This window comes from Musca vetustissima, unplaced genomic scaffold (assembly GCF_032173495.1).
Source record: "Musca vetustissima isolate MV318-11 ecotype Yass unplaced genomic scaffold, APGP_CSIRO_Mvet_v1 utg814, whole genome shotgun sequence".
NCBI classification, from domain to species: Eukaryota; Metazoa; Arthropoda; class Insecta; order Diptera; family Muscidae; genus Musca; species Musca vetustissima.
In genome coordinates, this window is record NW_026879786.1 from 139630 (window position 1) to 159415 (window position 19786).

Consider the following 19786-nt stretch of genomic DNA (forward strand, 5'->3'; position numbering starts at 1 on the left):
AAACTCCATGCCTTTGGTGGAACTCTCAAAAAATATTTTTTGAAAAAATCCACGCCTTTGATTGAACCCTTAAAAAATATTTTTTGAAAAAATCCACGCCTTTGATTGAACTCTTAAAAAATATTTTTTGAAAAAAATCTACGCCTTTGATGGAGCACTCAAAAAATATTTTTTGAAAAAAATCTACGCCTTTGATGGAGCACTCAAAAAATATTTTTTGAAAAAATCCACGCCTTTGATGGAATCATTAACAAATATTTTTTAAAAAAATCCACGCCTATGATGGAACACTCAAAAAATATTTTTTGAAAAAATCCACGCTTTTGATGGAAAGCCCAAAAATATTTAAGAAATCCACGACAAAAAATATTTTAAAAAATCCACGTCTTTGTTGGAACGCACAAATTTTTTTAAATGTTTTAAATCTGCACTTTTGTTGGACTTTTGAAAAAATGTAAAAAATCACCATTTTTAGGACTCGTTAAAATATACATTTTAAAAAAAAAAATCCAAAACTTTGTTCGATTTGTTGTAATTTTTAATATTATTTTTTTTTTCAAATTCCCTGGAAAACCAGTCAGATACATCGAAAAAATACCATCGTTAGTTATTTTTGTGTGTGGTGCGTATGTGTGTTTTGTTGTTTTCCCAAAAATAGCGATAACGTATACGACGACGTGACCATAAGATAAACGTCAACGTTACATAGTACCATCAACTAAGTCTCTGCACACACACGCACACTAACACCCATCCACAAAAACCAACAACAAAATCCATTAACCACCAACACCCAACCAACCATTCATCCACCCACCCCTTACACAAAACAGCAAAAACGAAAAAAACATGAAAATCTGTTTTTTGGATGTTCTAATATGGTGGGGGAGAAGAGAGCTCTGAGGAATGTAATTGTAGTTTTGTGGTTCTCTATATAAAACAACAACTACAAACTACATACTATTTTTTTGCCAGTAAAATTAGTTTTGTCATATTCCCCCACACACACATACACACACAGCCAGACAACATTGTAGTGTAGTTATTACTTCTGTTGTCGTTGGGGCTGCTGCTACTGCCGCTGCTCTGCCACCATTGTGTTATTGTTTACGACGACATTAACTACACACGAGAACTTTAAACGGGCATCGCAAAAACAACCAACAACAGTATGTACATATTTACAATAATAATAACAATACTCCAACACCACCATGCCACCCATCATGAAGTAATTAACTCTTTTACCCCCTTTTTTGCTAGGCCTTACTTTAACAACTCTCTTTCGTGTCTATGTGGAGACGCACAAACACCACACTCTCGGCATTACTCCCTCTCATCACACACTGTTGTTTAAATGGGGGGTTTTGCTTGCCGTTGCCCGTTGTCGTGTAAACAGCCATGACACAACACAACGGCCATCCAAACAAACACACACCAACACACCCCATCTATCCCCACACAGTTGTTCGTTCGTTCGCTCGCTTGCCCATCACGACACGAAGAATACAACGACAAAGTAGTTGTGTAGCCGACCGACCGAACAGCAAGCTCTCTGTCACAGAGAGTAGTTGGTGAACGCGGCAGAGAATTTCTGCAGAAATGAGTTATGTGTGTGGATTTGGGGGAGATGTCATTGCAGTCATGTTTTGTTGTTTCTTTACTTGGGGGGAACAATAAAGGTGAGTGTGGTAGCGGAGGTGTGTGTGTTGCGTTGTGTGTACATGTGAGTTAATTCAAAGTATGTTCAGCATTCTTGTTGTTTTTCTTGGTTTCTTTAATGTTTTTTGCCATTTAAAGAAACCCTTCTGTGTTATTTTTTTAATGGAATCTCCCCTTTTCAGCCTCTCTCTCTTCTATTTGGTTTTGGTTTCTTTTAAGAAAAATGTACCAAACATAAGGCGCAAAAATCCATGGCATTATAAGGAAAAAAATAAACAACAACAACAAAGACCATGGCGACTCGGCTGTCGTGTGGTTGCCGTTGATGATGCATACCAAGCCAAAAAAAGAAGCCGAACAACAATAAGAAAATGAAACAACAGAAGAAAAAGAAGCAGAAAAACATGTCGTTGTTTTTTTTTCTTTGTCCAAGGTGGTGTGGTAGGATTGTATGCAAAAGACGAGGTAGAAGAAGAAAAAAAGAATTGCCTTTTTCATCATAAGTAGTAGTTTTCGGATTGCCTCACTCTCTTCGTTCGTTAGCTTCGTTCCTTTATAACAGCAACAAAAAACCCTCCCCCCTCTCTCTCCCTGCCACCTTACATTAGCACAACCCCACAAATTATACCAACCAAAGCAATTTTGTATTTTAGTTGCTGCTTGTCATCATCATCACCGTGCTCGTCTTCTTCTTCTTCTCCGTCAAATGAAAACAAGCCGTGTAGTCAGTCAGTTAGTTAGTGGCTCGTCGGCATTTTGCCTTAGTTAGTCGTTTTTTTTTTTTTTGCATTTTGTTGTTGACGACGTGATGATGATTTCTACATATGGATGGCCAAACTATAATGTGTGTGTTGGCATGTGTGTTTGTTCGTTCATGTCCATATCTGCTGCTGTTGTGTATTGTTGTTTTGTATGCCATCGCATCGCGCATCGCATTGTTATTATTATTTCACTTGAAATTGTTTGCCGCTGTGGCCTGCCACTAATGTTTGCTTAGTGTGTTGTGCATTTTCTTCTTTATTCGTTTCTTTTAGTTTTATTCGCGCTATATAAGAAAAATATGGTCGGTTTGGTTGGATGTTGTAGTTGTGCTCGGTGTTCAGTCTTTGTTGATTGTTAAACATTAACTGACTTGACTGCTGATGTTTGTTCTGTTCGTTCTTGAGTTGTTTTTTTTTTACCCAAAGATAGACATTAATTTTTCTATCATGGACGGGACCTGCTTAAACATGTCATTATTGGATGCAGAGAATAGAGACTTGCAGAGTAAAAATAGTGGAATAATTAGATGTTTTACCTTGATGAAAAATCTCAAAAAATATCTCTTAAAAAAAAAATAGTTTTGCTTCAAAAAAAATTTTTTTTTGATCCAAAAAAATAAATATAAAACAAAATTTAAAATCAAGTTTGAAAATTATTATTTTAGGGCATTTGTAAACAAAAATTAAATTGAAGAGGAAAAAATTAAGTTTTTTTCTTATTGGAAAAAAATTCTGGTAGAGCGAAATTTCCCTTCAGTTCTCTGTGTTTGGTTGCTGTTTATTTCACAACCATTTTCTTTGATTGGGGATTTTTCCAAGGCGCTTTGTATTTTTCCACTCAGCTTTTTGTATTTCAACGTTGCTGATGTTGTTGTAATTGTTTTTATTTTCCCCTTGGTCTAACTAAAAATAATCAGTAATTGGTTTTGTTTAACTGAAAAAATACACACCTAAAGAAGATATGCAAAAAAATACTTTTTTTAAAATATTTAAATTTTTCTCCAAGCCCAGACAAGGCGTGGATTTTTTAAATATTTTTTTCCAAGCCCAGACAAGGCATGGATTTTTTAAGTATTTTTTTTTTCTTAAGGACTATCAGAGCCATAGGCGTGGATTTTTTAAATATTTTTTTTAAGCCCAGATAATTTTTTTAAATAAAAAAAAGGTGTCAAATAAATTCGATATAAATAAAAACTTCTTTTAACTAATTACAAAAATTTGGTTTTAAATATTATGTTATTATTGATAATTAAGCATTATTGAAAATTAAACAAAAATCACACAATTTCTTAAAAAATACTTACATTTTTATAACATTTAATTTTCTCCACATCGATTGGTTAACATTTTTTCACAAATATTTATTTTACCGCCTTACGATTTCCGCTAATCGAGTGTGAGAGATACCGTTACGCGTCACGTATTAACAATTTTTGACGTATATGCCTCGAACGTACCGATTTTTTTCTCTGTAGTAGCTTTAGAACGCGTTAAAGCTATACCGGCCGTCTACCGTAACGTTCCGTAATACCAATAATCGAACGTTTGTATTATACCGCAAGGTGTATCTGTATGTATCGCGATACGCGTCCGTTTTACTAATAAGCTGGTACGTTATCGAGAGGGCGGGGGCAATTCGTTAATCCTTTTTTATTGCGTCATATATATAGAGCTGGAAATAAAGGAAAACAACAATTTGATTAGTAATTTTTTTTAAAAAAAAAGTTTGTTTTTATATCAAAAAAATGCACGAATATTTTAAAAATTTGTAAAAAATATTTTGAAAATTTTACGCCTACTAATTTTTACGACTCCTATGGATCTTTTTTAAAAAAAAAATATTTTTTAAAAAATTCATGTCTCCTATAGAGGGCTATTTTTACGCCTGTTTAAAAATCTATAATGGAGAGACTTGAAAAAGTATTTTTAAAAAATCCACACCTGCCATAGAGGCTTGACAAATTTGTTAAAAAAAAGCCATGCCTTCTATAGAGTATTTTTAAAAATTCACGTCCTCCAATAGAGACTTAGCGTTAAGTTCGGCCGGGCTGAACCCTCCCCCCTTCGGACAACCTCCACCATAGATATACTAGAAATGAAAATATAGGGAAAATACCAAAAAGTTGACTCATAGCGACATTTCTACAAACCGGTTATGTAAACCATTATACAAAATTAAATTATTAATGGATAATTATACCCTCAGCCTTATGGCTTATGAGGGAGTATACACTTTAACACGGTGAAAATGTGCCTCATCGAAATAATGGTTCTAGACCCCATGTTTTTTTTAGGACCAAATCAGTTTCAGAAAATTTAGATTTCATCCAAACGTTGCCCATCTTATTATTTCTTCCAAACTTAGTTTAAATTCGAAGATGGGGAATATCGGCCCACTCCTTCTGGAACCTCCACACAGGGGCTAGGTCTAAATGCGGATATAGTTCATTATTGAACCTTACGTTCTATTTTTTATCTTCTCCGAAGGTGAAATGATTACAACAGAGTCTTAGAACCAAACCCAAAACGCGGAACAAATTAGATAACTATTTTAATATAAAAAGGCGGTTATATGGGGACTACCCCAAAATGGGGGCGAATATTAATAATTTTTGGTAGGGAGATTTGGTACCATATACGACTACAAAATACCAATTTGCAACAAATTCGGTTGAAAAACGCGCTCAAGAACCCCAAAATGCTGAAAATTGGGGGTACCCTTATATGGGGACTATCCGAAAAAATGGACCTATATTCATAATTTTTTGTGGAGAGTTTAGGGACCTATTAAGAACTCAAAATACTAAATTACAGCTAAATCTGCAGAAAAATACGATCAAAATCCCCAAAATACTGAAAATTAGGAGGTACCGTTATATGGGGGCTACCAGAAAAAGTGGACCTATATTTATAATTTTTTGTGGAGACACTTAGTACCCAATAAGAACTCAATGTAGCAAATTTCAGCGTATTCGGTTGAAAACCACGCTCAAGAACCCCAAAATACCGAAAATTTGGGGGGTACTGTTATATGGGAGCTATGCCTAAACGTGGACCGATAAATCCCATCTTCGAACTTGACCTGCCTGCAGACAAAAGACGACTCTATGCAAAATTTTGGCGATCTATCTCCATTCGTTTAGACGCTAGAGTGATTACAACAGACAGACAGACAGACAGACGGACATGCTTAGATCGTCATAGAATTTTACGCTGATCAAGAATATATATACTTTATAGGGTCGGAAATGATTATTTCGATGCGTTACAAACGGAAAAACAAAACTAATATACCCTCCATACTATGGTGGAGGGTATGAAAAGGGGGTTATATGGGGATTCCCGAAAAAGGAGGAGAATATTAATAAATTTTGGTGGGGAGATTTGTTAACATATACGACTACAAAATACCGAATTGCAACGCATTCGGTAGAAAAACGCGCTAAAGAACCCCAAAATACGGAAAAATGGGGGTACCCTTATATGGGGGCTATCCAAAAAAATGAACCTATATTCATAATTTTTTGTGGGGAGAGATTTGTCTCCTATTAAGAACTCAAAATACTAAATTACAGCCAATTCGGTGGAAAAATACGATCAAAATCCCCAAAATACTGAAAATTAGGACGTACCGTTATACGGGGGCTACCAGAAAAAGTGGACCTATATTTATAATTTTTTGTGGAGACACTTAGTACCCAATAGGAACCCAATGTACCAAATTTCAGCGAATTCGGATGAAAAACAGCAAAATACCAAAATTTGGGGGGTGCCGTTATGTCGTAGCTATGCCTAAACGTGGACGGACGGATATGGCTTGAATTTTAACCTTATCAAGAATATATATACTTTATAGGGTCGGACATTAATACTTCGATGATTTACAAACGGAATGACAAAATTAATATACCCTCCATACTATGGGAGAGTATAAAAACTCTAAGTGTATTAATTTATCAAAAAAAAAAAAAAATATGTTTAAAAAAATCCATGCAAAGTTATATTCTGAGAACAAAATGTTTCTAAAAAATCGAACTTTTAATTTTTTTCCAAAAAAATATTTTTTAAATTTTTTTCAAAAAGATATTTTTTTAATTTTTTTGAAAAAAAAATATTTTTTTAATTTTTTTAAAAAATATTTTTTTATTTTTTTTACTTTTATCATTTATTTACTTTCTCTAAGAAAATTTTTTCTTTAATATATTTATTATAATTATTGTAAAAAAACTTAAAAATATATTGAAAAAAGGTCTTAAAAACCCTAAGTGTATCCACACGAATAAATTTGGATGATCTTTTTTTCAAAATATTTTCTGTTTTTCTAAAAATATTTTTTTCTAATTTGTTGTTATTTTTTTTTAATTTTTTTTCCAAAACATTTTTTCTTTACTTTGTTTCTCAAAAATATTATTTGATTTGAATGACCTTCTATTTACTTTCTCTAAAAAATTTTTTTGCTTTAATATATTTGTCATAATTATTGTAACAAACTTAAAAATGTATTGAAAAAAAAATCTTAAAACCCTAAGTGTATCTACACGAATAAATTTGGATGATTTTTTTTAATATTTTCTACACATTTTTCTTTGAATTTCTCATAAATAAATTTTTAAAAAGTATTTTTTCTTAATTTTTAGTAAATTTTTTTCTAAAACAATTTTTTCTTTACTTTTTTTCTAAAAAAAAAAATTATTTTTTTTTAGATTAACTTTTTTGAATATTTTTTGATTTTCTAAAAAATATATATTTTTATTTGTTAAATTTTTATTTTATTTTTTTTTCAAAAAAATATTTTTGAAATTTGCTTTGTTTCTCAAAAAAAAAAAAAAAAAAAAAAAATATTTAAAAATTTTTTTTTATACATTTTTCCTTTAAAAAAATTAAATTGTTTTCTATTGGTCTAATTACCTTCCAATAGAAATAAGAAAATTCCTCACTGCATATAAGAAGAAGAATTTCCGATTCAAATTGGAATTTTTCTCTCTTTCCCTTTTTATTTTCCTTGCTGTTGTTGTTGTTGTTGCAAAATACACTTGTAATTTCTTTGCACTTTATAATTATTATTATTAATTTTTTTCCTTTATTTTAAATAATTATATTTTTCCATTACACTGCTTTGCAAAATTTTATTTCTTTCTCTATTTCAATTATTTGAGATGCACTTATTTTATTTTTCCTTCTTTTCAATATACTTTTTTTGCTTGTAGATACAATTTTGCATCACCTTTTCAGATTAATTTTTCTTTCAAATTTTCTCTCTCTACTTTTTATAATTTCTTGCAATAAAAAATATTTTCAAGCAGCAATTTCATAATTATTAATTTTATTATTATTATTTTTCATCAGCACTCAACACAGATTTATATTTTGAATTATGTTGGCAATATTTTTTTCTTGCTCTCTTGCTCTTTTGTTGTGATAAATTCAATATTGATTTTATTTTAGATATTTTCAAAAATTTATTTAATTTTATTATTTTCTACACAAAACTATTTTTTTGTTTTTCTTCCTCTTTATTATTATTATTTTGTTGTAATTTTATTTTGAATAATTTGTTTTTATTTAAATTGTTTTAATTATACATTTTTTTTCGTATTAATTTATTTTTTCCTTTTTACTGCTGCTGCGGCTGCTGATGCTTCTTCTGCATTTTGTTGTGCTGCTGCTGATGTTGTTATTATTTTTATTTTTGTTGTTATTGTAGTTGTAGTAGGTTTTCTGCTGCTGCTGCTGCTGCTGCGGATGATGTATTTTTCTTTTTTCTGCCAGTTGTTGTTATTATTATCATTTGTATGCATAGATGTATGTATGTGTGTGTGTTTTCGTTTGTATGTACAATATACCAGTCGTCGCACAATCAAGCAAGACCGTTTATTGTTGTTGCTGTATGGCTTTTTATTTTATTCTTTCTTTTTCTTCATTTTATTTTTTTCATTCTTACTTTTTGTGTGTGTGTGTTTTTTTGCTTTTCTTCCTCTTCTGCTTCTTCGGTATTGTATTTATTTTTCTTTTTGTTAATGGAGGCAAAAACGTAGAACACAACGCGTAACGTAACCGCCTTTAACGATGCATATTCATCGCTGTGTACTCAATGACTGATTTTCTTCTAAATTCAAAAACACTCAGCACAAAATTGTATCTGTCGCAGTGCCGAGAGTGAGAGAGTCTCATTAACCGAGAGAGAGAGAGAGAGAGTGTCAAATGCCCATCGAGTAGTAAAACGACGGCGCGAAAAATGTTTACCCAATTGCCAGAAGATACATGAGAGCCGATGAGTGTGCCGGAGATACATTTTGTGGATTGTTTACCATTTATTGTGCTCCACAACGGTGTGGCTAATTTGGTGTTTTTTTCAGGTGGTATTGGGAAAAAAACGCCAAATTAAATAATGAAGGGAAAATAAGATTTAAAATGTGGAAATGAAATTTAAGCTTTAAAACATGGTATAATAATAGAAGGTAACAGCAAGTGTTGTTGTACAACAAACGATACAACAACCACATGGAAATTTGTTTTTGTAAGTTATACTAGTGTCAACGTCGTTTGACAGAAAAATGTAAACAAACAAATAAATTATATTTATTTTGAAAATAAAATATTTTCGAATCCTCAAAATAAATTTTGAAAAACATGAATGAAAATCTATCAAATTCATATTTCTATCGCTTCCACAACTTTCTTATAATTGATCTATTGCCACTTATATGTGTAACACATATGAAAATGCAGGGAATTGCGAGTTATTCAATGAACAAGGATTTGCTTCCTTAAACTTTCCCAACAGGCATATTGAGTAAAATGAATACGTGAGGACATTTAATAAAGAACAATTTCGAATTGTATGCGTTCCCAATTTTCCTGTTGGGTGATTTTTAAAAACATAATTTGTCAAATTCATATTGACACTAGTTGGAATCAAATGACACGTTGGAATCAAATCAGCTGGGACTTGCTGTTACCTTTTATAATTGTACCATGGCTTTAAAAAAATATTTAAAAAATCCAAACCCTAAAAAATATTTTTCTTTACAAATTCGATGCCAAAAAAATATATTAAAAAACTTTGTGCTTTTTTAAATACGCCATGGAAAAATGATAGTAACAATTCATCCTTTGTTAATTTTTTTTAACAACAAAATTTAAATTGAAGCCTGGATTTTTTTTTAATTTCACACCTTATAAAAAATATTTTTTTAAAGTCCAATCTTTAAAGTTTAAAATATTCACATTCAAAACATGTTTTTAACTCCTCGGGTTTATTTTTTATATTACACGCCTTAAATAATATATATATATATATATATATATACAGTGGTGGTCACAGAATTAAAACATTTACTGTGGTAAACATTTTTTGATGAGCCCTCGATTCGTTTGAAGTATTTTTGAAATTTTTTTAATTCAGAACACTTCGATATACTGCACTTAAGAGATTTAGTGTGAAAATGGAAAATTATTGCATGCAATTTTTCCATAAATAACGGTTTTTACGAAAATACGTCGACTTTGAAGTGGCCATATAATTAAAACATTGTGTAATTTTTTACTTTACTACATTTTTTGCAAAATATTTTTAAAAAAGCTCTTTAATTTAGTTAAATTATGTAAACTAAGCACCGATAAAATCATTTACGATAAAAATTTTTGAAAAAAATTGTAAAATCTATCAAAATTGCCAATAATTTGTACAGAACACCTTACATTCAGAAAATAACCCTTATTATAGAAAATAAAGGTCCGAATGCACCAGAAATTGCTAGAATTAGTAGAAAACAATAAATAATTCTCAAAATAAATAAATATTTGAAATAAAAACTGAAAAAATATGAATTAACCTAAAAGAACGACTCAATTTCGAAAGCCTTTATTGAAGAAGGCCCGAATATTTTTGCAGTATGTGAGGAAATATCGATTGATATTGGCATTTATTATACCAAATCGATTGTTCGAGTAGTACAGAATATATTTTATCAAAAAATATATCAGTCACACCAGAATGAACAGAGATCAACACTTATGTTGACGAGAAAACGTTTCTGGTACACAGCAGCATGTTTGATGGTTAACTCTTGACCCTTAAAATCTATTGAACATGACAATATTTTTCCAAAATAATATTTTTTGAATGGAATAATGCCTATTTAATCTATTTTAGCCCAAAAGAAAGAAAAAATTTACAATTTGACAAATATTTAAAGTCTTGTGTTGAGCATCAAAAATGCTGCTGTGTGGCAGAAACTTTTATTCGTCAACATAGGCGTTGATCTCTGTTCTTTCTGTTGTGACTTGTACATTTTTTGATAAAATATATTCTGTACTACTCGAACAATCGATTTGGTATAATAAATGCCAATATCAATCGAAATTTCCTTACATACTGCAAAAATATTCCTGCGTTCTTCAATAAAGGCTATAGAAATTGAGTCGTTCTTTTTGGTTAAATACCATTTTTTCAGTTTTTATTTCAAATATTTATTTATTCTGAGAATTATTTATAGTTTTCTACTAATTCTAGTAATTTCTGGTGCATTCGGAACTTTATTTTCTATAATAAGGGTTATTTTCTGAATGTAAGGTGTACTGTACAAATTTTTTGCGATTTTGATAGATTTTACAGATTTTTTCAAAAATTTTTGTCAATAAATGACTTTATCGATGCTTAGTTTACATAATTTAACTAAATTAAAGAGCTTTTTTAAAAATATTTTCAAAAAATACAGTAAAGTAAAAAATCACACAATGTTTTAATTATATGGCCACTTCAAAGTCGACGTATTTTCGTAAAAACCGTTATTTATGGAAAAATTGCATGCAATAATTTTCCATTTTCACACTAAATCTCTTAAGTGCAGTATATCGAAGTGTTCTGAATTAAAAAAATTTCAAAAATACTTCAAACGAATCGAGGGCTCATCAAAAAATGTTTACCACAGTAAATGTTTTAATTCTGTGACCACCACTGTATATATTTAAATTCCACAGTCAGAAAAAAAAAATTTTAAAAAATCACGCCTAATTTTTTTTTAATTCACTGTTTGAAAAAAAATTTTTTTAAAGAAAAATATTGTGTTTACGCCTTGAAAAAATATATATTTAAAAATCGAAGATTTAATAAAATATTTTCTTAAAAAATCGAAGACTTGAACAATTTTTAATTTTAAAAATCGAAGCCTTGAAAAAATATTTATTTTAAATCGAAGCCTTAAAAAATATTTTGTTTTTAAAAATCGAAGACTTGAAAAAATATTTTTTAAAAAAATCGAAGCCTTGAAAAATATTTTATTAAAAAATCGAGGACTTGAAAAAATATTTTCTTAAAACATCGAAGACTTGAAAAAAATATATTCTTCGAAAATCGAAGCGTTGAAAAATATTTTCTTAAAAAATCGAAGCCTTGAAAAAAAAATATTTTTTTTAATCGAAACCTTGAAAAAAATTTTCTCAAAAAATCGAAGCCTTAAAAAAATATGGTTTAAAAAATCGAAGCCTTAAAAAAATATGGTTTAAAAAATCGAAGCCTTAAAAAAATATGGTTTAAAAAATCCACGCCTTAAAAAAATATTGTTTAAAAAATCCACGCCTTAAAAAAATATTGTTTAAAAAATCCACGCCTTTGAAAAAATGATTTTTAAAAAATCCACGCTTTTGAAAAAATGATTTTTAAAAAATCCACGCCTTTGAAAAAATGATTTTTAAAAAATCCACGCCTTTGAAAAAATGATTTTTAAAAAATCCACGCCTTTGAAAAAATGATTTTTAAAAAATCCACGCCTTTGAAAAAATGACTGTTATCCCCGTCAAAAATATATTTTTTAAAATCCGTTATTTCCCATTTAAAATATCTTTTACGTTACGTTCACCACTAACTCCCTGTAAAACACAACCGTGTGCTATCATTTCATAATGAATGCGAACTGTAATTATCTTCGCTTTGTTTTGATTACTCATTCAATCAATCAATCAATCAAGATTTTTTGTGACAAGACAAAACAGAACGATTTCCCAATTAGAAGTGGTGGAAGAAGACAAGAAAAAACAAACATAATTTCGTGGCACCTCCAGCAAAACAGCGACAGCATCCCTCTAAAAGAAAAGATAAGAGAAAGATTACGAACGAAAAACCTTGTGGCCAGACGGCAGCAGCTCGAGTAACGCACAATGGCCAATCTCAAAGATGATTTGGATCAGTATCTGCTACTGCAGAGTGAACAAAAGAAAAAATTCAAAGTGCCACAGTTGAAGGTGCCGGAAAAATTTGGTAAAATATTTCGAAATAGTGAACCGGAGGCCAACAGTTGGCTGAAGGACACCCAGGATAGCTGTTGTCCAAAACTGGTAAGTAGCCTCTTTTTTCGAAAAATTAAAATATCAAAATATGTTTTTTCTTTCTCTCTCCCCTTATTAGTCACGCCTGCAACGCATTGTCGGCTTTGTGGCCTGCCTTGGCATGGGCACTCTCTGCATAACCATATCCCTGTTCTACATTCCTGTCCTCTTGCTGAAGACGCGCAAATTTTCATTACTCTACACGCTGGGTAGTTTATTTTTCATTTTGAGTTTTTGTTTCCTCTCCGGATTTTTGGCCTTTTTCAAAACACTTTTTACCAAACAAAGAGCCCTGGTGTCATCGACATATTTCAGTTGTATGTTCGCCACCCTATATTGTGCCCTATGGCTACAGAGTACTGCGTTGACGGTACTCTTTGCCCTGGCCCAAATGATTGCCTTGGCCTTTATGGTGGTGGGCACTGTGCCGGGTGGTGCTACGGGTATGAAATTCTTTGGTTCCTTATTTAAGAGTAGTGTAAGTTCATCGGCGAGTTCGAGTGCTTTACCGGTTTAAAACCGAAATCGAAGAAAAAACGTAGTTTCGAAGTATTTTTTTTTTGTATATATGTAGTTTATAGAGTCGGATCGGAGGACATACCGCCTGCTGCTGATATTCTTCTCATTATACACGATTTTTTCCTATATGAAAAATTTACGAAATTTTATGCAATTTATATACATACAAACACACACACACGTCATTGTCATTGTAACATAAATAAAGATATTAAAAATGGAAAACAGTTCGGAAGATATTCAATCACGCTGCCAAATGATGTGTTTTTTTTTTTAATTTCAAAGGCTAAGAGAGGTCTAGGGATGACTATATGATTGATAAGGACTTTTAAGGAGGTCTAGGGGTATTCTAAAGATCTCAAAAGAGTTCTGGAGAAAGTCGAAGGATCTCTTAAGAGGTCTAGAGGCTTTCCAAGGGTATTAGAGGGGACCTAGAAATATTCTAGGGAGTTCTGAAGAGGTATAAGGAACCCAAAAAGAGGCCTAAGGAACCCAAAAAGGGATCTAAGGAACCCCAATAGAGGTCTACATGCATTCTGAAGATCTCTAAAGTGGTGTAGTAACATTCTAAGGACCACCAAAAATGGTCTAGAGAAATTATAAGAATTTCTAAAGTCGTTTGGAGATTTTCAAAGGATCCTAAATAAGTGTAGGGAAATTCTAAAAAGCTCTAGAGAATCTACAGAGATTTTATAACATTTTAAAGAGGTTTGTAGACATTCTAATGGCCTCTAAAGAGGTATAAGGACATTTTATGAATATCTTAACAAAGTCTGGATATAATCTATAGAGGCCTAAAGTTATTCTATGGATATTTAAAATCCCTACAGTGGTCTAAAGAAATTTTAAAGATGTCTGGTAACATTCTAAGGGTCTCTAAAGAGGTCTAGGGACATTTTATGGATATCTAAACAGAGTCTGGAGACTATCTCCAGAGATCTAGAGTAATTCTAAGGGTCTTTAAAAAGGTCTAGAGATGTTGTAAGGAGCTCTAAATAGGTCTAAAGGGTTCTAGAAGAATTCTGAGGGTCTCTAACGATGTTAAAAGACAGTCTGAGGATATTCAGGGACATTCTAAGGATATTTAGAGATTAGATATAAAGATAAATTTTAATGATATTTAAGGAGGTCTCGAGAAATCCTACGCATAGATCCGTAGGCTGTCTAGAGGTCTAGGGACATTCGAAGTATCTTATAAGAGGTAAAGAGCTATTCGAAGAATCTCCAAAGTCCTGTTGTAGTCTCTAAAAAAATCAAAACATTAAAAAAATTGAAATAATTAAAAAAAATCAAAATATTTAGAAAATTTTCAAAATATTTCAATAAAAAAAAATTATTCAAAATATTTAAAAAAATCTATTCCCAATTTTTTTTAATAGAAATAGTTTCACAAAAAATGTTTTTCGAAAATTCAAACTAGAGCCTCAAAAATATATTTTTGAATCCATGCCTTGCTAGTGCCTCAAAAATTGTTGTTTAAAAAAATCCACGCCGTTTTTTAATTACGCCTTGAGATGATCTTTAAAAATGATTTTTTTCAATTTCGGTATGATATGATCTCTAAAAACGTTTTTTAATAATCCACCTCTTGATATTGTTTCAAAAAATTCATTTATAAAAAACAAAGCGTTGAAAAATAAGTTTTTTTAAAAATTTACGACTCTTGTTGTCAATTAAGAAATATCTTTCGTTGTGAACCCCCTTTTTGTGTCTTTACAGACGGCATCACATTTGGCAGCTTGTATGAGACACCCTGTTTTTTAAACATTCTTTCTCTCTGATAACAACATTGCTATTTGTTTTCTTTTACATTAAACGGACAAGACAAACGCGGTGCTGCTGGAAATTATTTTAGAAAAATAATAAATTTTTATATTAAAATAATATTTAAATAACTCATTTTCCTCTCCAACATGGCCAAAAGACCCGGTTCCAGTCTTGTATTGGCCCAAGAGCCAAAGAAAACGAAAAGTGATTTGGTGGCCTATACAAATCGTGACAAGGCCTTAATGGAGGCGGTAAGTGGTGGTACCACAACAAATGGAAATTTATAATTAATTGTTAATGGATTTTTCAGGGTGTACGCCGTACCTCAAATCTCCAGGCACCCATTATGCTACTCGAGGGTCATCAAGGAGAGATTTTTACCACAGAATTTCATCCAGAAGGAGAAATGTTACTATCCTCAGGATTCGATAGGCAAATATGTAAGGGGGATTGTAGGGAGGAGTGTGAAGTAAAAGTATAAATATTTTTAATTTTTTTTTCAGATATTTGGAATGTCTACGGTGATTGTGAAAATATTTTGGCAATGTCGGGGCACACAGGTGCCGTTTTGGAAGCCCACTTCAACACCGAGGGATCTCAAGTGTTCACTTGTTCTACCGACAAAACCGTGGCCATTTGGGACATTGGCACAGGGCAGCGAGTGCGGCGCCTTAAAGGCCACACAAATTTCGTCAACTCCGTGCAAGGTACACGCCGTGGCCAGCAAATGTTGTGTTCCGGTTCCGATGATCGTTCAATACGTATTTGGGATGCTCGGAAAAAACTTGCCGCCCATACATTGGATGCACCATTTCAAGTGACCGCAGTAACATTCAATGACACCTCCGATCAAGTGATTTCCGGTGGTATAGATAATGAAGTGAAGGTATGGGATATACGTAAACAACAGGTGTTACATTCGCTGAAAGGGCATACCGACACAATAACCGGATTATCTTTATCTCCTGATGGTTCATATATTCTATCAAATTCCATGGATAATACACTGAGAATTTGGGATATACGCCCCTATGTGCCGGGTGAGCGATGTGTGAAAATTTTCCAAGGACATCAACATAATTTCGAAAAGAATTTATTACGTTGTGCCTGGTCACCGGATGGTAGTAAGATATCAGCTGGTTCAGCGGATCGTTATGTCTACGTATGGGATACAACCAGTCGGCGGATACTCTATAAACTTCCCGGTCATAATGGTAGTGTTAATGATGTCGATTTTAGTTCTAAAGAGCCGCTGATTGTATCCGCCTCCAGCGATAAAACTTTGTATCTGGGTGAAATAGAGGACTAATAAAAAACAATGGAGAGCGATGAGAGATGTGTAATAAAATCTGAAGAGTTTTATATTTTGTGGCTTGGAGGGGAAATTTGAGATGGTCTCCTAAACATATTCTTTAAAAAATCCTCCACGCCTTGAGATGGTCCCTAAAAAATATTGGGATGGTCTTTAAAAAATATTCTTCAAAAAATCCACGCCTTGAGATGGTCCCTAAAAAATATTCTTCAAAAAATCCATGCCTTGTGATGGTCCCTAAAAAATAAAAAATAAAATCCCAGCTTTGAGAAGGTCTCTAAAAAGTTGTTTAAAAAAAATCCACGCCTTGTTTTGGTCCCTAAAAAATATTCTTTAAAAAATCGTCCACGCCTTGTGATGGCCCCTAAAAAATATTCTATAAAAAATCCACGCCTTGTGATGGTCCCTAAAAAATATTCTTTAAAAATCCACGCCTTGTGATGGTCCCTAAAAAATATTCTTTAAAAATCCACGCCTTGTGATGGTCCCTAAAAAATATTGTTTAAAAAATTTGGCACGCCTTGTGATGGTCCCAAAAAAATATTCTTTAAAAAATCCTCCACGCCTTGTGATGGTCCCTAAAAAATATTTTTTAATAAATCCACGCCTTGTGATGATCTCTAAAAAATATTTTTTAATAAATCCCCGCCTTGTGATCTCTAAAAAATGATTTAAAAAATCCACGTCTGGTGATGATCTCTAAAAAATGATTTAAAAAATCCACGCCTTGATATGATTCTAAAAATTGACAATTTAAATCCACCGGATTTACTAAACCCAGTTAAATGTAAATTCACTATTACATCTTATAAAAAATGCATCCTTGTTACGATCAAACCCATTTACGTAGCGTTAAGCGTCCAGTAAAAAAGCTTTGTTATGGTGCTATCAATGCACAGTGAATAAATACAAAATAAAAACATTGAGTAAAATATTTAGACTTGTACTGTAATATTTCAATTATTCCAATTTGGTATTTCAGCTGTGGGAGGGGAATGCCTACCACATCCCAATATAATGTGATTTTTCGAAAAAAAAAATTAAAAAATTGTCCTCAAATACTGCAACATCATAATAACTCCAAATGGTCATTCAAAATGAATTGATAACAGTTAGTAGAGTAATTGTCTACATAACGGAACATCAGTTAGGCAGAATTAGTGATTAACGCATTACAGTCGTCAAGTGTAAAATATTTTCCACAATTTATTCACTTTTAATCATTATTAACTAAAAGTATTTAAGTAATCGATTACATTTTACAAATTTATTTATCAATTAAGCAATCATTTTCTAACCAAAAAGCGCCAACAATGGCTGTCAATTTCTGCATTACGTCATTTTTCTAAAACGACGACACATTACGTTATGTCTTCACTAACTAAGCTTTACTGTGACGCTGTCAATGCAAAGTGACAAGAGAAGAAGAAGCAGCAAATGGCGTTCATGTCCAAGTTTGAATTTCTTGTGAAAAGCTGTTGAATGTGAGATTTCTTCTGAATAAAAGTGGAAAAATTAAAGAATTGTGAAATTACATAAAAGTTTTGGTAAGTCATTTTGATATTATTTATATTCTATATGAAATAGTTTTAAGTTTTATTAATTTCTATAAGATTATCGTACATTAAAAACTATAGCAATATTCGAAAGGGGATTCTGTTGCGTAGCCTCCTTTGGCTATCAGAAAATCGAAAAAAAATCAAACGAAGAAATTATGAAATGAATACATCTTTAATAGGTAATGCGTAAACGGGACTAGGGACTAAGAATCGAAAACTTACAGTCAATTTTATTGGAAAATACGATCATGAAAATATCCAGTATGTGTGGGGGCTATTGAAAATGGTAAATTTTTGGATGGTTATGTGTGGGGGGCTACATCAAAAGATGGACCTATATTGAAACTGACAATGATGCGGTACCATTGTGACTTTAATATACACACTTCATTTGGAAAGTCGACCTATGATCCTTAATAATAGCAATTATTTACCAAGCTTTGTATTGCTGCAACAACCAAAGTCGGATCAAAATTCATAATTTTTGGCAACATAATTTATATGTATACTAATGAGAACCAAAAGTATGAAATTAGAGCCAATTTATGTCGGAAAATTCCAGCAATTTCTTAAGAAAATATTTTTCTAAAAATTGTATTTTACAAAATATTTCAGGGAAACTTTGACAATCTCACAATAGGTATATACTAACTTCAGGATACTTCACCAATTTGAGTATATTCAAGAGATTCATGATTATAAAATTTTGTGGGCATATTTTGGGTCTTTACCATATTGGTTTACAAATCGGACGAAAATATATATGGAGCTATATATAAATCTGAACCGATTTTCAGGAATACGTTAGTTTATACCAACACAGTACATGCCAATTTGAAGCTGTGATATAATTCAGAAACTATAAATTATTCAAAAAATTTCAGTGAAACTTTCCTCACAGTAGGATATACTAACTTCAGGACGTTATGCAAAATTTTGTGGTAATCGGCCATATTTTGGGGCATTGGTGCACCATTTACTAAAAATCGGATGAAACTATATGGGAGCTATATATAAATCTGAACCGATTTTCAGGAAACTTAGCACACATCATTCTGGATATAATTCAGTAAATTTTTGCAAAATTTCGTGCAAATCTAAAGATATATGTATAGGGATTTAGGTGCCTCATTTACCTTAAATTGGTCGATTGGTTGATTCTTGGGCCAAATAAATGAGCTGTGCCAAATTTCATTCAATTCGGATCATAAATGCGACCTGTACTTTGTTTACAATTTAACATGGACGTAAATGCGACCTGTACTTTGTTTACAATTTAACATGGACTGAAGGAAATGCATAAATCGACTCAGAAAGTGATTCTATGCATATTCTCAAAAGGAGTCATGGGTCTATCTCGATTCCTTTTGCCTGTTACCCTGGTGAAGGGTACAAAAATATTAGAAAAATTTGGTAGACTTAAAAAAATACCTTGGTAGACCTTAAAAGAAAAATACCTGCAATACTATCTGCTTTAAAATCCACGCCTTGTGTTGATGGTCCCTAAAAAATATTCTTTAAAAAATCCACGCCTTGTGTTGATGGTCCCTAAAAAATATTCTTTAAAAAATCCACGCCTTGTGTTGATGGTCCCTAAAAAATATTCTTTAAAAAATCCACGCCTTGTGTTGATGGTCCCTAAAAAATATTCTTTAAAAAATCCACGCCTTGTGTTGATGGTCCCTAAAAAATATTCTTTAAAAAATCCACGCCTTGTGTTGATGGTCCCTAAAAAATATTCTTTAAAAAATCCACGCCTTGTGTTGATGGTCTTTAAAAAATCCACGCCTTGTGTTGATGGTCCCTAAAAAATCCACGCCTTGTGTTGATGGTCCCTTCTTTAAAAAATCCACGCCTTGTGTTGATGGTCCCTAAAAAAT

General features: G+C 31.8%; 2 protein-coding genes across 2 annotated transcripts; both read left to right on the forward strand.

Annotated features, from left to right (window-relative positions):
• Positions 1–12564: 12564 nt before the first annotated feature.
• Positions 12565–13266, forward strand: LOC133324941 (uncharacterized). The gene is made up of 2 exons (XM_061533764.1): positions 12565–12758; positions 12829–13266. The coding sequence occupies exons 1-2, from the start codon at positions 12582–12584 to the stop codon at positions 13264–13266; spliced, it is 615 nt and encodes a 204-aa protein (XP_061389748.1). The 5' UTR covers positions 12565–12581.
• Positions 13267–15151: 1885 nt separating this feature from the next.
• Positions 15152–16344, forward strand: LOC133324942 (U5 small nuclear ribonucleoprotein 40 kDa protein). The gene is made up of 3 exons (XM_061533765.1): positions 15152–15286; positions 15346–15475; positions 15539–16344. Exons 1-3 carry the CDS (start codon positions 15182–15184, stop codon positions 16342–16344), a joined length of 1041 nt encoding a protein of 346 aa, XP_061389749.1. The 5' UTR covers positions 15152–15181.
• Positions 16345–19786: the final 3442 nt, after the last annotated feature.

Coding starts and splice junctions, on each gene's coding strand:
- LOC133324941 (XM_061533764.1), top strand. CDS start 12,582: ATGGCCAATCTCAAAGATGATTTGGATCAGTATCTGCTACTGCAGAGT. Junction 12,759..12,828: donor ATAGCTGTTGTCCAAAACTG/GTAAGTAGCCTC, acceptor TCCCCTTATTAG/TCACGCCTGCAACGCATTGT.
- LOC133324942 (XM_061533765.1), top strand. CDS start 15,182: ATGGCCAAAAGACCCGGTTCCAGTCTTGTATTGGCCCAAGAGCCAAAG. Junction 15,287..15,345: donor ACAAGGCCTTAATGGAGGCG/GTAAGTGGTGGT, acceptor TGGATTTTTCAG/GGTGTACGCCGTACCTCAAA. Junction 15,476..15,538: donor AGGATTCGATAGGCAAATAT/GTAAGGGGGATT, acceptor TTTTTTTTTCAG/ATATTTGGAATGTCTACGGT.